General features: G+C 40.7%; 1 protein-coding gene across 1 annotated transcript in view; it reads left to right on the top strand.

Moving 5' to 3' along the window:
• Positions 1-13827, top strand: part of parp1.L (poly(ADP-ribose) polymerase 1 L homeolog) — a 35886-nt gene extending 22059 nt beyond the window's left edge. Inside the window, 12 exon segments of the mRNA NM_001088102.1 lie at positions 818-950; positions 1379-1574; positions 3075-3203; positions 3314-3397; positions 4328-4450; positions 4537-4665; positions 4785-4883; positions 9131-9283; positions 10015-10142; positions 10349-10410; positions 11944-12058; positions 13168-13827. Of these exon segments, the coding sequence (NP_001081571.1) occupies positions 818-950; positions 1379-1574; positions 3075-3203; positions 3314-3397; positions 4328-4450; positions 4537-4665; positions 4785-4883; positions 9131-9283; positions 10015-10142; positions 10349-10410; positions 11944-12058; positions 13168-13252 (1436 nt within the window). The 3' untranslated portion in view covers positions 13253-13827.
• The last annotated feature ends 3096 nt before the right edge of the window (positions 13828-16923 follow it).

Raw genomic sequence — 16923 nt, 5'->3', positions numbered from 1 at the left:
TGATTGGTGACCTTTGTCACTCGTAGTGTTTGCATGGCATTTCCATGCTTTCCAGTGTGAAGCCATGAGAGGTGACTGTCTGGTCAATACACCACTTGTGCCATTATCCTTACCTGCAAATAGCCTGTTAAAGGAGAACTAAACTCAAAAAATTAATATTGCTAAAAATGCCAGATTTTATATAGTGAACTTATTGCACGAGGCTAAAGTTTCAGCTTGTCAATAGCAGCAATGATCCAGGACTTCAAACTTGTCACAGGGGGGTCACCATCTTGGAAAGTGTCTGTGACACTCACATGCTCAGTGGGCTCTGAGCAGCTGTTGAGAAGCTAAGCTTAGGGCTCGTCACTAATTATCCAGCAGAAAATAAGCTTCCCCTGTAATATAAGCTGATGCTACAGGTTTGCTGATTATTAAATTCTGATGCTAATTGCACTGGTTTCTGTGCTGCCATGTATGAATTACTAATCAGCCTTATATTGTGACATTTCTATTCTATGTGTACTGTATATTGTGAGTGGGTCCCTAAGCTCAGTAAGTGACAGTAGCACAGAGCATGTGCAGTGAATCAGCAGAAAAGAAGATGGGGAGCTACTGGGGCATCTTTGGAGACACAGATCTTTACTGCTAAAGGGCTGTGGTTGCCTTGGGCTGGTACAGAAGCCCAAATCATAATGTACAATATTTCTAGCTACTTCTTTAATTAGGCTTGAGTTTATTATTTATTTATCCTTTAAACAATTTATTGGTGATTCAGCTAAATGTTTTCAAATAATTTCTTTTATAACTCGTCTGTGTGATTTGCTCTTCATTTTAGAGCTGGAAGATTCATGTCATGTCTTGGAAACGGGAGGAAAGATTTTCAGTGCAACTCTGGGACTGGTGGATATAACCAGAGGGACAAACTCCTATTATAAGCTGCAACTTATAGAGCACGACAGAGATTCCAGGTCAGTGTAACTGTGACTTGTAGCTCGCTATCTGTCTAGAATGCAATCTATTAGCAGCTCCAGGCACCCAATTGGTGAAGGAATAAAAAGATTAGCTTAGTTAAAAAGTATAGTTCATGCAGGAGTTGGGTATGAAATATGATGGAAGTGATAAAACAATTACCCGGTGATATGAGTGATGGGTTTGTCACATTTCAATAACTTTGCTGAAAAAACACACCCTTTGTTTCCCTGAACTGAAGCATTTAGCTTGTGTGTTTGTATATATTGGATGTGTTAATCTTATTCTGTAAGCACTGTGACTGTTGTTCCGCTGTAGTTTGCATGCGATACACCTTGCCTGGCCTAATGCTAATGCTTTAGTTGCTCTATAAGTCTCGGCCCAGGCTGTAGATAACCCTAAAACTGCCCTCTCGATTTTCCTGTAGGTACTGGGTGTTCCGATCCTGGGGTCGGGTGGGCACAGTAATAGGCAGTAAAAAGCTAGAAGAGATGTCTTCCAAGGAAGATGCCATTGAACATTTCCTCAACCTGTATCAGGACAAAACTGGCAATGCATGGCACTCGCCCAATTTCACCAAATACCCCAAAAAATTCTATCCCCTGGAAATAGACTATGGACAGGTAAGTTGTGAAGTGGTAAACTGGTTCCTTTTTATTTGAAGCTCTTGCAGAGTCGGTAGAGTGTACTCCTGTTGTGGTAGAAACCTGATCGCTGTATGAGATGGGTCTTGCAGTTTCCCCTCAAAATATGTAATTCTCTGCCTTCAGACATTGCACCTCCAGTCCCAAAATCAAAAAGTATCCATACAAAATATATTCTCTAGCTACACTGTACCTCCTATAGTGACCATGTAACCTTATAACTACTTTAAGGGATATTGTTTTGTAATGTTTTTTTTTTTTCTCCAAAACTCATCAGTTAATAGTGCTGCTCCAGCAGAATTCTGCACTGAAATACGTTTCTCAAAAGAGCAAATAGATGTTTGTATATTTATTTGTGAAATCTTACATGGGGCTAGATATATTGTCCGTTTCCCAGCTGCCCCCAGTCACGTGACTTGTGCTCTGATAAATTCATTTTACTGCTGTCCTGCAAGTTGAAGTGATATCACCCCCCCCCCCCAGCAGCCTAACAAAAGAACAATGGGAAGGTAACCAAATAGCAGCTCCCTAACACAAGATAACAGCTGCCTGGTAGATCTAAGAAAAGCACTCAATAGTAAAATCCAGGGAGACACATTCAGTTACACTGAGTAAAAGCAGTTCCATCCTAAAGTGCTGGCTCTTTCTGAAAGCACAGGACTGGGCAAAACGACTATATTATTACAACTAAAAAAATACACTTGCTGGTTCAGGAATGATATAAATGGTTGAGAGAATTATTTGCAGTGTAAACAGTGTAATTTAGAAATAAAAAACATCATAAAAATCATGACATAATCCCTTTAATAAGACGCAAACAGGAAGCATAATCTCAAAATGAAAGGATTGGGCCTGTCATAAGACATGAGGCACCATAAAACTATATCAACATTGTATTCTTCTGTACTAAACATCATTCAGCAGAAAAGAGTCCTTTACGTTTGCAGCTCATAGCCTCAATAGAGAGATACCATAACACTATGGCAGTTTAGGTATCCCCTGTACTAAGCACAATTCAGCAGGAACAGTCCCCTAAATTTGCTCATAGTCTGTACAGAGAGATCCCATAAAACTATGGCAGCATAGGTATTCCCCTGTACTAAGTTCAATTCAGCAGGAACAGTCCCCTAAGTTTGCTCATAGCTTGTACAGAGAGATACCATAAAACTATGGCAGCATAGGTATTCCCCTGTACTAAGCACAATTCAGCAGGAACAGTCCCCTAAGTTTGCTCATAGCTTGTACAGAGAGATACCATAGAACTATGGCAGCATAGGTATTCCCCTGTACTAAGCACAATTCAGCAGGAACAGTCCCCTAAGTTTGCTCATAGCCTGTACAGAGAGATACCATAAAACTATGGCAGCATAGGTATTCCCCTGTACTAAGCACAATTTTGCATATAGCACATACAGAGATACCGTAAAACTGTCTCTTTCAATATTGTCTGTCAACGAATAACTTGTGTGCCATTTTCAGGAAGAAGATGTGGTGAAGAAGCTCTCAGTGGGGGCCGGCACAAAATCCAAGCTCGCTAAGCCTGTCCAGGAACTGATCAAATTAATTTTTGATGTGGAGAGCATGAAAAAGGCCATGGTGGAGTTTGAGGTATTCACTCTAGTACACAGGATAGCTCCCAGATACAATGCTAAATCATTTGTCCTCCTGCTGGCTCATATAATGCATATCATGCTAACAATGCCATCTGTTTATTACAGATCGATCTCCAGAAGATGCCTTTGGGGAAACTCAGCAAGCGGCAGATTCAGAGTGCGTACTCTATTCTTAGCCAAGTGCAGCAGGTAAGTCAAGAGTCGATTTGTTACAGATTTATTTGTTCAGCCGGTTACAGGCCCAGACATATTGAATGCCTTCTATACCAAGTAATGTTATAGATATAGTGAATACAGTATTCCTCTTGTAAAATATAAAGATGTTATCGGGGAGTTCCATGACAATATAAACTATGTATTTTTATACTTTATTTATTATATAATAATATAACATGACTCGTTTCAGTGAGTCATGTGACAGAAATGACATCACTAAGCTCCGATTATAACAGATGACATCATTAAGCACCGTTTATAAGGATATTATTTACAGGATATTCATGGCTCTTTTGTATTGTATAGTGAATAATATAACAAGTTATAGAGGAGTTCCATGACCATATAAACCATGAATTTTTATACAGGTCATGGAACGCCGAGGTAAACTCTAATATCCTCAAATTTTGCAACAGTGGGTACTTTATTTATTATAATACACATGTTTCAGTGAGTCATGTGACAAATGACATCACTAAGCTCCGATTATAACCAATGGCATCAGGATATAATTTACAGTATATTCATGGCTCTTGTGTATTATAGGGCAGCAAAAAAGAATCCCTATTTTACCCTAGGTACTCTCCTGGTAATGGTTGCCTAGTGTTGGCTGGAGGGGTCGGCACCTCTCCCAATAGTATCAGCACAAAAATTTGCCAAACACAGAAGGCTCTTGTATATTATAAACAGATTCTTATACAATTACGCCTAAATGACCATATTAAGAATTAATCCAAACATATTACATGCAAAAAATACAGAATTGACTTGATTTGCATACGAAGATCTATTATTACAGAGGTGTTTTGTGGTGTTAAAGGGTTAAGGCCTCAAGGCAACCTGGAATATTATGATCTGATTCAAACCATCACATTGTTCTTACCTTCTCTTCTTGTGCTTCAGGCCGTGTCTGAATCCTTAAGCGAAGCCCGATTACTGGATCTCTCCAATCAGTTTTACACACTCATACCTCATGATTTTGGAATGAAGAAGCCCCCGCTGCTAAATAACCTAGAGTACATACAGGTACCTGTTTTTGTTTTTTTCTCCCCCACCAGCCATTGGGTACTGGACCTGCCGTGTATTAAAGTATCTCCTGTGTTGGCTTGCAGGCTAAAGTGCAGATGCTGGATAATCTGCTCGACATTGAAGTTGCTTACAGCCTGTTGAGAGGTGGCGCCGATGATGGTGAAAAGGATCCCATTGATGTGAAATATGAAAAGATTAAGACTGACATTAAGGTAGTAAACTCTTTACTTGTTTGAGTTTTAAAAGCTTAAACCATCACTATCCTTTATTGGAATTACTCGTTCCTGTTGCATATCTAAGAATTGCCCTGCCGTGTGTTCCACCGCTCTAGGTTGTTGCTAAAGATTCAGAAGAATCCAGAATTATATGCGATTATGTCAAGAACACGCACGCAGATACGCACAATGCATATGATCTTGAGGTCCTCGAGGTAAGTTATTTTTACCCCCAAGTCCCATAGAGATTTGGTGCTTCCACAGGAAAAAAAAACATCTTTACGGTTTAAATTAAAGGTGTTGTAAACTTTTAGTATGTTATAGAATGGTTAATTCTAAGCAGCTGTTCAATTGGTTCCTTAATTGTTTTTATAATTAATGTAATTATTTGCCTCCTTCTTCTGACTCTTACCAGCTTTCAAATGGAGGTCACTGACCCCATCTAAAAAAAACAATTGCTCTGTAAGGCTGCAAAAGGAGATTTTATCTACCTACCGTTAAATCTCTTTTCAGTCGTCTGAATGCCCAGGACGTGCTCACACCCCTGGTGGAGTGAGGGGTAAGTTTGTCTGGTGTGCAGTATAAGGGAGATGGTTGATTTGGTGGCCGGAGTTCCCCAGTGTGGCCCTGAAGGAAGGAATAGTAGGGATTCTGACTTGCGGATGTCCCGAACCCTGTTCGGGATGTAATGACGATAACTTACTTGCTTGAAGATGAAGTACCTTCTCCGGAGGGAGTGAGATCCTCCGAGTCTGAGTGTTGAACTGTATGCCGTGGAACACCATGGATTGGTTTAGTGTCAAGGAAGACTTGTTCATGTTCAGGACCCAGCAAAGTTCCTGTAGTTTGTCCATGGTTACATTGAGTGACCGTTGGGCCTCCAGAAGGGAAGGCATCCTGATCAGCAGGTCATCCAAGTACAGATTGATGGAGAATCCAGCATTTCGGATAAGCGCTGTGGCTGCGGCCATAATCTTGAAGATATGTGGGGGAGATGTTAGGAAGACTTGTGAATTGGTAGTTACGATTCTGTAAGGCGAATCTCTGATGCGGAAGGAAAATGGGGTCGTGTAGGTACGCATCCTTTATTGCCCTGAAGACATCGGTTTGATGACCAACTGGAGGGACTCCATTTTGAGTTTTCTTGGGCAAATGAATTTGTTCAGTTCCTAGAGATCCATAATGGGGTGGACTTTTTGGAACTACGAAGAGATTTGAGTAGTATCCCTTGAAAAGCTTTTCCTGAGGTACTGAGGTGATTACCTCTGTGAGGAGAAGGTTGGAAATAGCACTCTGGAATTTGGTGCATTTTTTTGGCTCCTGAGGGAGCCTGGACATAAACGATGGGGAGGGAGTGAGGAGAATTCTAGGTGACAGCCTTGAGTAACAACTTCCTGCACCCAAGCTTTTTGAAAGAGTGTGGCCCACACATCGGCCAAGTGTCTTAATCTCCCCCCAATTGGCACTGTGTCTGGTCGTGTGAGGGAGGGCACAGTCATGCTGAGGTAGTCTCAGATTTTGAGTTGTGTTTTCAATTTTGTCAAGGTTGTCTTTGCAAATCGCCCTCTAGTTGTGAATGAATGTCTTGCTGGGGGGAACCCGCAAGTCCAGTGTGTGCAAGTGTGGCTAATAGCGCAAAATCTCCCCCCTATGTAGGGGAACCATATGTACCAGTGTATCTCCCCAGCGTGTTAGGCAAGGGGACAGTAAGGAGAGTGGAAGTTGCGGATTGGGTCCCCAGGTGAAAAATTCTACCTGCTGGGGAACCGATCTCCTCTTGTCCGCTGGCCAGCCCGTTCTCCTCCTGCCAGGGAAAAAGGAGATATACATGTGGCTGGTTGGTCTGCACTTAGAAAGACCCCAGAGACAGAATCCCACGGTGGGGGGGGGGTGCCAATAAGATCCTTTATGCAGTGTAAAAAACGAAGACATCCCCTATGTGTCTGCTAAACTGACTAGAAGAAAAACCTAAGCCCTAACCTCCCGAGGACACGACTAAAACTGAGCTAAGCTGCTGGGGGTATAGCCAGTGGAGGAGGAGCCAGTTTTATCTTTATTGTTGTGTCCTGCCTCCTAGTGGTACTAGCTATACCCCACTGTCCCTGTGTCCCCCAAGCTGACTTGGAGAAATGTATTTTTATTGCTACGTTGTATTACTCTTCTTTCTGTTCATTCATATTCAAGTCCCTTTTCAAATCAATGCATTGTTGCTATGGTGATTCCGGCCCTAGCAATCAGATTTAAAACTGGAGAGCTGATGATTAAAAAGCTAAATATTGCAGAAACCACAAATAAAAAAAACAATTGCAAATTGTTTTAGCATATCACTCTCTACATCAGTGATCCCCAACCAATGGCTCATGAGCAACATGTTGCTCGACAACAACTTGGAATTTGCTCCCAGTGGCCTCAAAGCAGGAGCTTATATTTAAATTCCAGGCTTGGAGGCAAGTTTTAGTTGCATTAAAAAACAGATGTACTACCAAACAGAGTCTCCTGTAGGCTGCCAGCCCACATAGGGGCTACCTAATACCCAATCACAGCCGTTTGTCACGCTTGTGTTGCTCCCCACGGGTTAAAAAGTTTGGGGACCCCTGCTGTACATCATACTAAAAGTTAAAGGGATACTGTCATGGGAAAAAAAAAATTTCCAAAATGAATCAGTTAATAGTGCTGCTCCAGCAGAATTCTGCACTGAAATCCATTTCTCAAAAGAGCAAACAGATTTTTTTATATTCAATTTTGAAATCTGACATGGGGCTAGACATTTTGTCAAATTCCCAGCTGCCCCAAGTCATGTGACTTGTGCTCTGATAAACTTCAATCACTCTTTACTGCTGTGCTGCAAGTTAGAGTGATATCACCCCCTCCCTTTCCCCCCCCAGCAGCCAAACAACAGAACAATGGGAAGGTAACCAGATAGCAGCTCCCTAACACAAGATAACAGCTGCCTGGTAGATCTAAGTACAGCACTCAATAGTAAAAATCCATGTCCCACTGAGACACATTCAGTTACATTGAAAAGGAAAAACAGCAGCCTGCCAGAAAGTATTTCTCTCCTGAAGTGCAGGCACAAGTCACATGACCAGGGGCAGCTGGGAAATTGACAAAATGTCTAGCCCCATGTCAGATTTCAAAATTGAATATAAAAAAATCTGTTTGCTCTTTTGAGAAATGGATTACAGTGCAGAATTCTGCTGGAGCAGCACTATTAACTGATTAGTTTTGGGAAAAAATTTTTTTCCCATGACAGTATCCCTTTAACTCAAAGGTTTAAAACCCCATTTAATGCACAGGTTTCAGTGGTTTAAAAGTTATTTGTAAATATTAATGTCATTGAAAGCAGTCTCTTTCTGTACTGCTGCTTCTGTCTCTTGCATCAGTATGGCCGAGGTGTGTTCCTCCAGCAAAGACTCCTATTCCCATATGTCTTCACAGGCAATAGTCAGACCCAGCAGTGCAGAGACAAGCAAGGGGCATGGATACTGCTTTCAGTAATCATTACATTTACACATCGCTTTCAAACCAGTGAAAATGTGCCATGAGTGTATATTGGGCAGTTTCTTAGAATATGATTTTCTTTTATTAGGCAGAATTTTTATTTTTCGGTAACATCTCCTTTAAATGTTAATGTCAGTAAAGGGGTGGTTCACCTTTCAGATAACTTTTAGTATGACATAGAGTGATATTTAGAGACAATTTGCAATTGTTTTTCATTTTTTATTATTTTTGGTTTTTGAGTTGTTTGGCTTTTTATTCAGCAGCTCTCCAGTTTGCATTATAAGAAATCGGGTAGCTAGGGTTCAAATTATCTTTGCAACAATGCACGGATTTGAATAAGAGACTGGAATATGAATAGGAGAGGACCTGAATAGAAAGAGGAGTAATAAAAAGTAGCAATAACAATACATGTGTAGCCTTACAGAGCATTTGTTTTTAAGAAGGGGTCAGTGACCCCCATTTGAAAGCTGCAAAGAGTCAGAAGAAAAAAGCAAATAACTATAAATAATGAAAACCAATTGAAAAGCTGCTTAGAATTAGCCATTCTATACCATACAAAAAGTTACCTTAAATGTAAACCCCTTTAATTACATTGTATGTTATGTGTTACATGTGGGGAATTTGGAAGGGAATTCATTTTTTCTGAACATTTTTTTCTGGTCTTTCTCATTTTCTCCAGAATCCATAGAGACTGCAGCATTCCCAAACAATAATGTTAAAACCACCTTTATTTCACATATGGCACAGCAATGTTTCGAACCTCTCTCCTCCTATATCAAGCTGACAAAGGAATGTGAAACGTTGCTGTGCCATATGTGAAATTAAGGCGTTTTACCATCATTTGGGAGTGCTGCAATCTCCATGGATTCTGGGTGAAAGCACGTGAAGGGGAACCCCTTTAAAAAGCTATTCCCTATCACGAAGGTGCTGGATAATTGATGATCTTTCTCATTTTCTCAAGATATTCAAAATCGACCGTGAAGGTGAATATCAGCGGTATAAACCATTTAAACAGCTACACAACCGCCAGCTGCTTTGGCACGGCTCCCGCACCACAAATTTTGCAGGAATATTGTCTCAGGGTCTCCGAATTGCTCCGCCAGAAGCTCCTGTTGTAAGTACCTGATTAGAGGCAACTCTAATGTAACGTGTCTAGAGCATGGTCCCCTGGTTTTGGCGGGGGGCATCCCAATAGGAATTTGTTGCTAATCTCTAAGCTTTTCAACTGCAGCCCAGAGCACATTGAGCACGTGCAGAGCCACTGACACACAGATGCCTAACAAGATCCAAGATGTTTAGCTGCTTGGGCCACTATGAAGGCCTGGGTCATTACAGTTATGGGGCTTCTTTACTGTGCTTTATATTGTCTGGGCAGTAACCACAGTATACAAATAGGGCATTAATAATAATTGTCTGCAGGAATTAGGGATGCACCGAATCTACTATTTTGGATTCGGCCGAACCCTCGAATCCTTCGTGAAAGATTCGGCCGAATACCGAACCCGAACCCTAATTTGCATATACAAATTAGGGGTGGGAGGGGGAAACATTTACTTCCTTCTTTTGTGACAAAAAGTTACACGGTTTCTCTCCCTGTCCCTAATTTGTATATGCAAATTCGGTTCGGCCAGGCAGAAGGATTCGGCCGAATCCTGCTGAAAAAGGCCAAATCCCGAACTGAATACTGGATTCGGTGCATTCCTAGTAGGAAATATGCATCGCTGCATATTTGATTCTACAGATGAGTATTAGAAAATGTCTCCAGTAACCTGAATAGATGCATGCAGAGATTTCACTTCCTTAATGCAGATTTACCCACATTGTTCTGGTTCTTTCTCCCCACAGACCGGGTATATGTTTGGCAAAGGTATCTATTTTGCCGACATGGTATCCAAAAGTGCAAACTACTGTCATGCAATGCCGGGTAGCCCCATAGGGCTGATCTTACTGGGGGAGGTGGCCCTCGGAAACATGTAAGTCATTTTAATTTCCATAGCCTGTATTTTTTTTTTTTGCGAGTTTTTTTTTCTGCACTGCTCTAGACTGGAAGTTAAACGGAGAGCTGGCTGGTTGTGTCAATGACCCTGGCAACAAAGAAGTGGTTTGTAGCAGTTGCAGAGCTGATAACTTCCACCTTCAGGATACAATCATTTTACTCTTTTCATTTTGTCTTTATTAGGCATGAGCTGAAAGCAGCATCACAAATTACAAAACTTCCCAAGGGCAAACACAGTGTAAAGGGTAAGTGGCCTTGTGTTTTATAATGTGCATTATCCATGAAAAGGCCAAATTGTTATGGATGAGCAAGTGAACATTGGAGATTTGGGGAAGACTGAAATTGCAAATTTACTGGGCATTATCGGGGGGGGGGTTCTTAATTTTATGTTAAAGGTATAGGATCCGTTATCCAGAAAGCTCTGAAGTACAGAAAGTGTGTCCCCTATAGACTTAATTTTATCCAAATTATCCATTTTTTTAAAAATTACTTCCTTTCCCTCTGTAATAATAAAACAGGAGCAAAAGAAAAAAATGTGTAGGGTACCCCGCCTTATAAAGCAAAAACCACTGTTTATTGAGACATTAAAAAAAAAAAAAAAACAGGTGGCTGCAGTGTAATGGATGCCTAATAATAAACTGGTGCCTTGTACATGATTCAAAGTAAGCTTTTATTAATCCTTATTGGAAGCAGAACCAGTCTATTGGGTTTATTTAATGTTTACAGGGTTTTCTAGTAGACCTAAGGTATGAAGTTCTAAATTACCGGAAGATCTGTTATCTTGAAAGCCCCAGGTCCTGAGCAGTCTGGATAACCGGTCCCATACCTGTACTTTGAAATAAACAAAAATGAATGAAAGACTTACCATGACCCCTTTAAAGGAACAGTTACGTCAAAAAATAAGTGTTTTAAAGTAATGGAAATATAATGCAGTGTTGCCCTGCACTGGTAAAACTGCTGTGTTTGCTTAAGAAACACTACTATAGTTTATATAAATAAGCTGCTGTGTAGCCATGGGGGCAGCCATTCACAGGAGAAAAGGCTCAGGTTACACAGAAGACGGCAAATAAGCTCTGTCTGTTTAATGGTGTTATCTGTTATCCATTTGTTAACCTGTGCCGTTTTTCAATTTCCACCATTGCTCCACAGCAGCTTGTTTATATGAACAGTTTTACCAGTGCAGGGCAACACTACATGATATTTTCATTACTTTAAAGCACTTTAATTTTTTGGTGTTACTGTTCCTTTAAAACTTTCTCATGGTTAATCAATTACTCTGATCTGAACAGAGACCTGTTTTCAAATGTAAACTTGCCAAGTGAATGTGACTGCTATTGAGACTTTGACACTAATTGATAATCGGATCAGGAATCTTGAAACTATGTTGCAGGTCAGTCTGTTAATTAACTGGCTTTTGGTACATTGGCTTTTGCTACATTGTTTCAGGAGTCCGTGCCAGTTCTGCAGAGAATATAAACAATTAGGCCCTGCTTTCAGTAGCAATTACGGTTCCAAATAACCAAACAGCGTTTAATAAATGTATATTGGAAAGCTGCTCCGCAATTTTTTCTTTCATTATGCAAAATTGAGGTGGAATTGCTCTTTAAAGGAGAACTAAACCCTAAAAATGCCATATTATATATATTGAACTTATTGTACCAGCCTAAAGTTTCAACTTCCTAGTAGCAGCACTGATCCAGAAATTGTCACATGGGGTCACCCCGAATCTGGAAGTGTGTCTGATGTGATGATACAATGTTTTTTACCCTTTTCTTTAGGTTTGGGTAGAACTGCACCAGATCCCTCAGCTACTGTACAGCTGGATGGAGTGGATGTTCCTCTCGGGAAAGGAACTTCTGCAAATATCAGTGACACCAGCCTGTTGTATAATGAGTATCCTTTTCAGCTTTTTCCCTGTCTTATAGTTGTCTTTGTTAGCTGTTATCTGTCCTACTCTCCTGATTGTGCTAAATCAAATTCCTTGCTTAATCATTCAGAAGGAATATTCTGTAAGAACAAGCTATATCTTCATGCAATACTGTGTAAGGGAAACTGGCAGCACCCAGACATTTGTACAGAGATAGCGTGATCTTTGCCCATATGATCTGCCTTTAAACTTATTAAGAGAAATACTATATTGTAGTGTATAAATACAAATATTTAGAAAGCTATGCTGTGTGCACTCAGGTTTGGGGACACCGGAATGGTGGGGTATACATTCCACCACTAGGAGGCAGCACATTAGGAGGGCTAAATCACATGGGGCGTTTTGTCCAATAAGGTCATCCAGCAGTAAACGGCATAGGGCAGACTCTGTCCATCTGTCCAGACCCTATTCTTCTGTCACTGTTCCTAATAGTAATGAATGGCGGCTTTTGTATTCGATGCTCATGGAGCAGTGACACAGACCTCCGCTTGCTTGAGCATTTTGGAGGCAAGTTCCATCTTTGTATGAGCTCTGAGGATAGAGCAGGCATGGACTGGCAATCTATAGATTGTGGCGAATGCCAGATGGGTTGTAATAAGATGCCAAAGACAATCACTATTTATTGAGCCAGTGGGGATCTGTTCAGACCTCTATATACATGGAAGACCTATTGTCGGTATCATCACATACGTGTGTTAGTCATGTGCATAAGAATTTTTAAGACCCCCCCCCCAACTGCATCCTACCCCCTTTGATATGCTACCGAACCCCAACCCGCAACTGTTTTATCTGCAACCCGATCTGTAACCCGTCGTCCACCATTAAACAGGAAGTGATGTTGCTGCAAAACGGACCTGACATCATCAAAAGTATGACAGGGACAGATAATTTTTGTGAAATATAGACCATATAACATAAGAAATGTAGATGACGCTTGCAATCTTCATCCCGCAGACTATCCACTTTTTTTGTGGGTAACCTGCAGGTACCCGACCTGTTGCAGGACTCTAACGTGTGTGTACTTATTGACCTCAGACTTTAAGCATTTGTATTCCTTAACCCTCTTCTCTTTTAGATATATTGTGTATGATATTGCTCAGGTCAACCTGAAGTACCTGCTGAAGCTCAAGTTCAACTACAAAGGAGGGATGATGTGGTGATCGCCCTGCCTGCAGCGTAGATAAATCTTAGAAATGAACTAGTGCTCTCACTTTGCATTCTATTAATCCTCCCCAGGAACTGCCGGCCCATCCCTGAAGCTGACTCCTAAACTCCCAGTGAGCAAGTAGATGTCTGTGGCCATAATAAGAGCCACCCGGTACCTCTGCCTGTGTAACGGGACGGCTTATTGCTGCACATGCACTGCTGCTGCTCAAATGCCAAGTGCACAACGAGATGCCCCAGAAGGCTTGTTCCCGACTTGAGGACACTGTCTTGTATTCCCATTGTTCTTCCAGATATGTTCCAGATGTTAACCCTTTATTTTCAGTTTATAAACATTAAAGAAAAAAAAAAAACATTACACAAAATATGAGTGTGTATGTATAGTTCTGATAGTCGCCTTTAATTCCCCTTTAACGTACGCTTTGTGTAGGCTACACATACGTTGGGCAGGGATGGATCACGGAGTGGCTATAATGTGACATGGTGTGACCATAAGAATTAATACTGTAATCCACAGACCGATCTGTAACCTTTAGTTATAATGATGGTCCAATAAATGTACTCTGTCTCACTTGTTCTTCTGTTATCATTTGGGTTATGTCAGGCTGGCAGCTGCCACTAGCATTTGGAATCTTAATTAAATGTTGGATGTAGTCATTCGGGATGCACCAAATCCAGGATTCAGTTTGGTATTCGGTCTTTTTCAGTAGGATTTGGATTCAGCCAAATCCACGTGCCTGGCCAAAACTAATCCTTAAAAGGGTGGTTCACCTTTGAGTTAATTTTTAGTTTGATGTATAGCAGGAGTGCCCATACTTTACTAATGTGAAGTCTACTTTTAGTGATGTTGTCCCATTATGATCTACATCCATATCACTGTTGGCATTTTGTTTCATGGAAAATATTACTTAAAGGGGAACTCCACAAAAACATAAGCTTTTAGAAAAGTAAACATAATTTCAAGCAACTTTGAAGTTAAAAAAATGAGTTCATGATTTTTAATGGTTTCTGACAGTTCCCTTAGCCTAGCCCCCCTGCTCTCCTGCTGATATGTCTACTTTGCTGAGCTGGTTGACTACTGTTACTTTGTATCAACAGCCATCTGTATCAACCCCACAATTCCCTGTAATTTCAATAAGGAAAAGAACATCACAGTGCAATGCATTGTGGGTTACATAGTTCCTGCATGCTGTCTAGTTTAGTTTAGTCCCTCCTTCCCTGCCAGGATTTCAAATGATGCAGACACTTAAACAGCTGGATTTCAGCATAGAAAATGGCTTTTATTCATACTATTTGAAGAAACAGGTAAACGTGATGGATATTTCAGGGATTTCTATGTTATGTGGGCCTCTTTATAAAATTTTGGGTCCCCATGACGCACAACGCGGAAGTGACTCGTTTATTCCGCCTTGACGAAGCCAGTATAGCAAAACGCGCGTCGGCGTTTGAATCTAGTTTACTTCAATCTTTTTAAAAGCTTTTTAAAAATCGGGTTAAATGGGAATGGAAGGGATGGTGGATATTTAATTTAGTACTCTGATCACTTATTCGCTTCTCTTGCAATACTGAACTTACAGGAGGCCGTGGATTTGTGGTTTTTTAGGCCATTATAGCTCTTGACCGTTTAGGGCTTAGATTAACAATTGAGATCACAGTCCCGGTTACTCTGCCTTCTTTGCCTTTGTGGTGTCTCAGGGATTAGAAATGAATTAGGTAGTTGATTTGGGACAACTCCACCTCTCTCGTTTTCCGATTTCAGGAACCTGAGTATTGTTTTTTAATACTTATCCTAGTTTATGCGGTTACTCCAATTAATTTATAATCCATTACCTGACTTATAATGAATTATTGAATTAGCACTGGAAAGCACTTTATTAATTAATTATTGTCCAATTTTGGACACGGTTACTATAATCACTTATCATACAATATTGCCTCAATTTTTAATCTATTTAAAGTGGGTGGATTCATCAATTTGTTTTTAATTGTAATTTAATTGAATCAATTATTTGCACTGCGCTTTATCTATAAGGGGAATCCTGATTTTAAGGGGAGACTTAAAATCAGGATATGTAAAATGGGGCTTCTACTGTATATGTATAAGCATAAGAACATCCACTGGTTGTAGAGAACTCGGCAAAGTAGATTGGTTGCCCAGGTGCTCAAGGGAGAGGACTATCCATACAAGAAAAATAAGAGGTTTAGGGCACACTAGAAAGCCACATGTAAATCAGAGAAGAAGTTGTTGGGTTAAAAGAAGAAAAGTCTTTAAACAATCATCTCAAGCCTTACGCATATTGTGTCCCTCAGTCACTTAATCATAGGCTTAAACAACTACAACACAATGTCCGTATTTAAAGACCCAAATACCAATAGGAAAAAAGGGGAGGGGAAACGGACAATTCCAATCAAAAATTTAAAGGCATTGCGTACCCCAATAAGAAAATGACCATATGCATCAGAATAGGATGACATAAGTACAAATATTGAATTCAAAGACACATCAAAATTCTAAAATCTTCAAGATCTTGTTGTAAGATGTTTCACATAAATAAATAGTATAATATGCTATACGCGCATGCACGTGTACATTTCTTACATAGTATTTACAAATAAGAGTAGATAGATTATATAAATATGTATATTTTACATGATAGGGACAATTGTTTCTCTACTTGGCAGTGCCGCCAATCTGTGTGTGTGTATGGGGACATTGGCCAAGCATTGGCTGAATGGCATTGCCCTGGCATGTTCTCAGCAGTCCTGCAGATGATTTAGGGTTAGTGGAAATGACACCAATGTTGGCCACAGAAAGATCTGTGAAATTGGTGAGTTAGCCCATGTTAACATTAGGGTGCTGTGGCCCATTAAAGGAACACACTGAAAGGCCACAATGGTTGCCACCTTTTCAAATAAAAGTTACAGCTGGATGGCACCTTACGGGGTGTGGAATTCAGGGTGGATTTAGGAAGTTTGTGGAATAGTAGCATAGTATAAGGGTGAAGCCATGGGCAAAACAGAAGATAATTTGGGATTGGCAAGTGTTTTCCTTGCTAGGGTGGTGAGATGCTAGCCAGGAGGCAATCCTAAGCAAGAGGGTTGTCTCGCGAGGAAACTTCGGACGACGTCGGAAAATAAAGCGACACGAGTGCCATCCCGCTTGCGATTTTTCATTCTAGCCCGAATCTGCCCTTGTGCCCTTACCCTTAGTGTCCTGTGCTTGAATGACTTCCCCCATCGATAAACAGCAACTTGTTTATATAAACTATAGTAGAGTTTCTGAAGCAAACACACCAGTTGTACCAGTGCAGGGCAACAGTACATTATATTGTCATGCCTTTCAAACACTTTCACTTTTTTGGTGATCCATCTGCCACTGACCATCTTCACATTCCATATTGTCCCGAGTTCATTGGTTTGGCCACACAACCAGATAAATAGGTGAGTATGGTGCAGTCAGATTTTTCTCAATATGGGGTAGATTTATGCCCAATATTTGACCAAATACAACTGTGACATATTACATGCTATGCACAGTGCCAGTAACCTAGAGAAGTATTGACACATCCAAATACTACAAATTCTCTCGGGGAACCCTGTCAGATGTTGGGACTCCCCTTCGCTTACAATGAACTACAAGCCCCATCATCCCCTGAATCAGGGCCGC

Source organism: Xenopus laevis, chromosome 5L (assembly GCF_017654675.1).
Source record: "Xenopus laevis strain J_2021 chromosome 5L, Xenopus_laevis_v10.1, whole genome shotgun sequence".
Taxonomy (NCBI): Eukaryota; Metazoa; Chordata; class Amphibia; order Anura; family Pipidae; genus Xenopus; species Xenopus laevis.
This window is presented reverse-complemented; position numbering and strand designations above follow the sequence as displayed.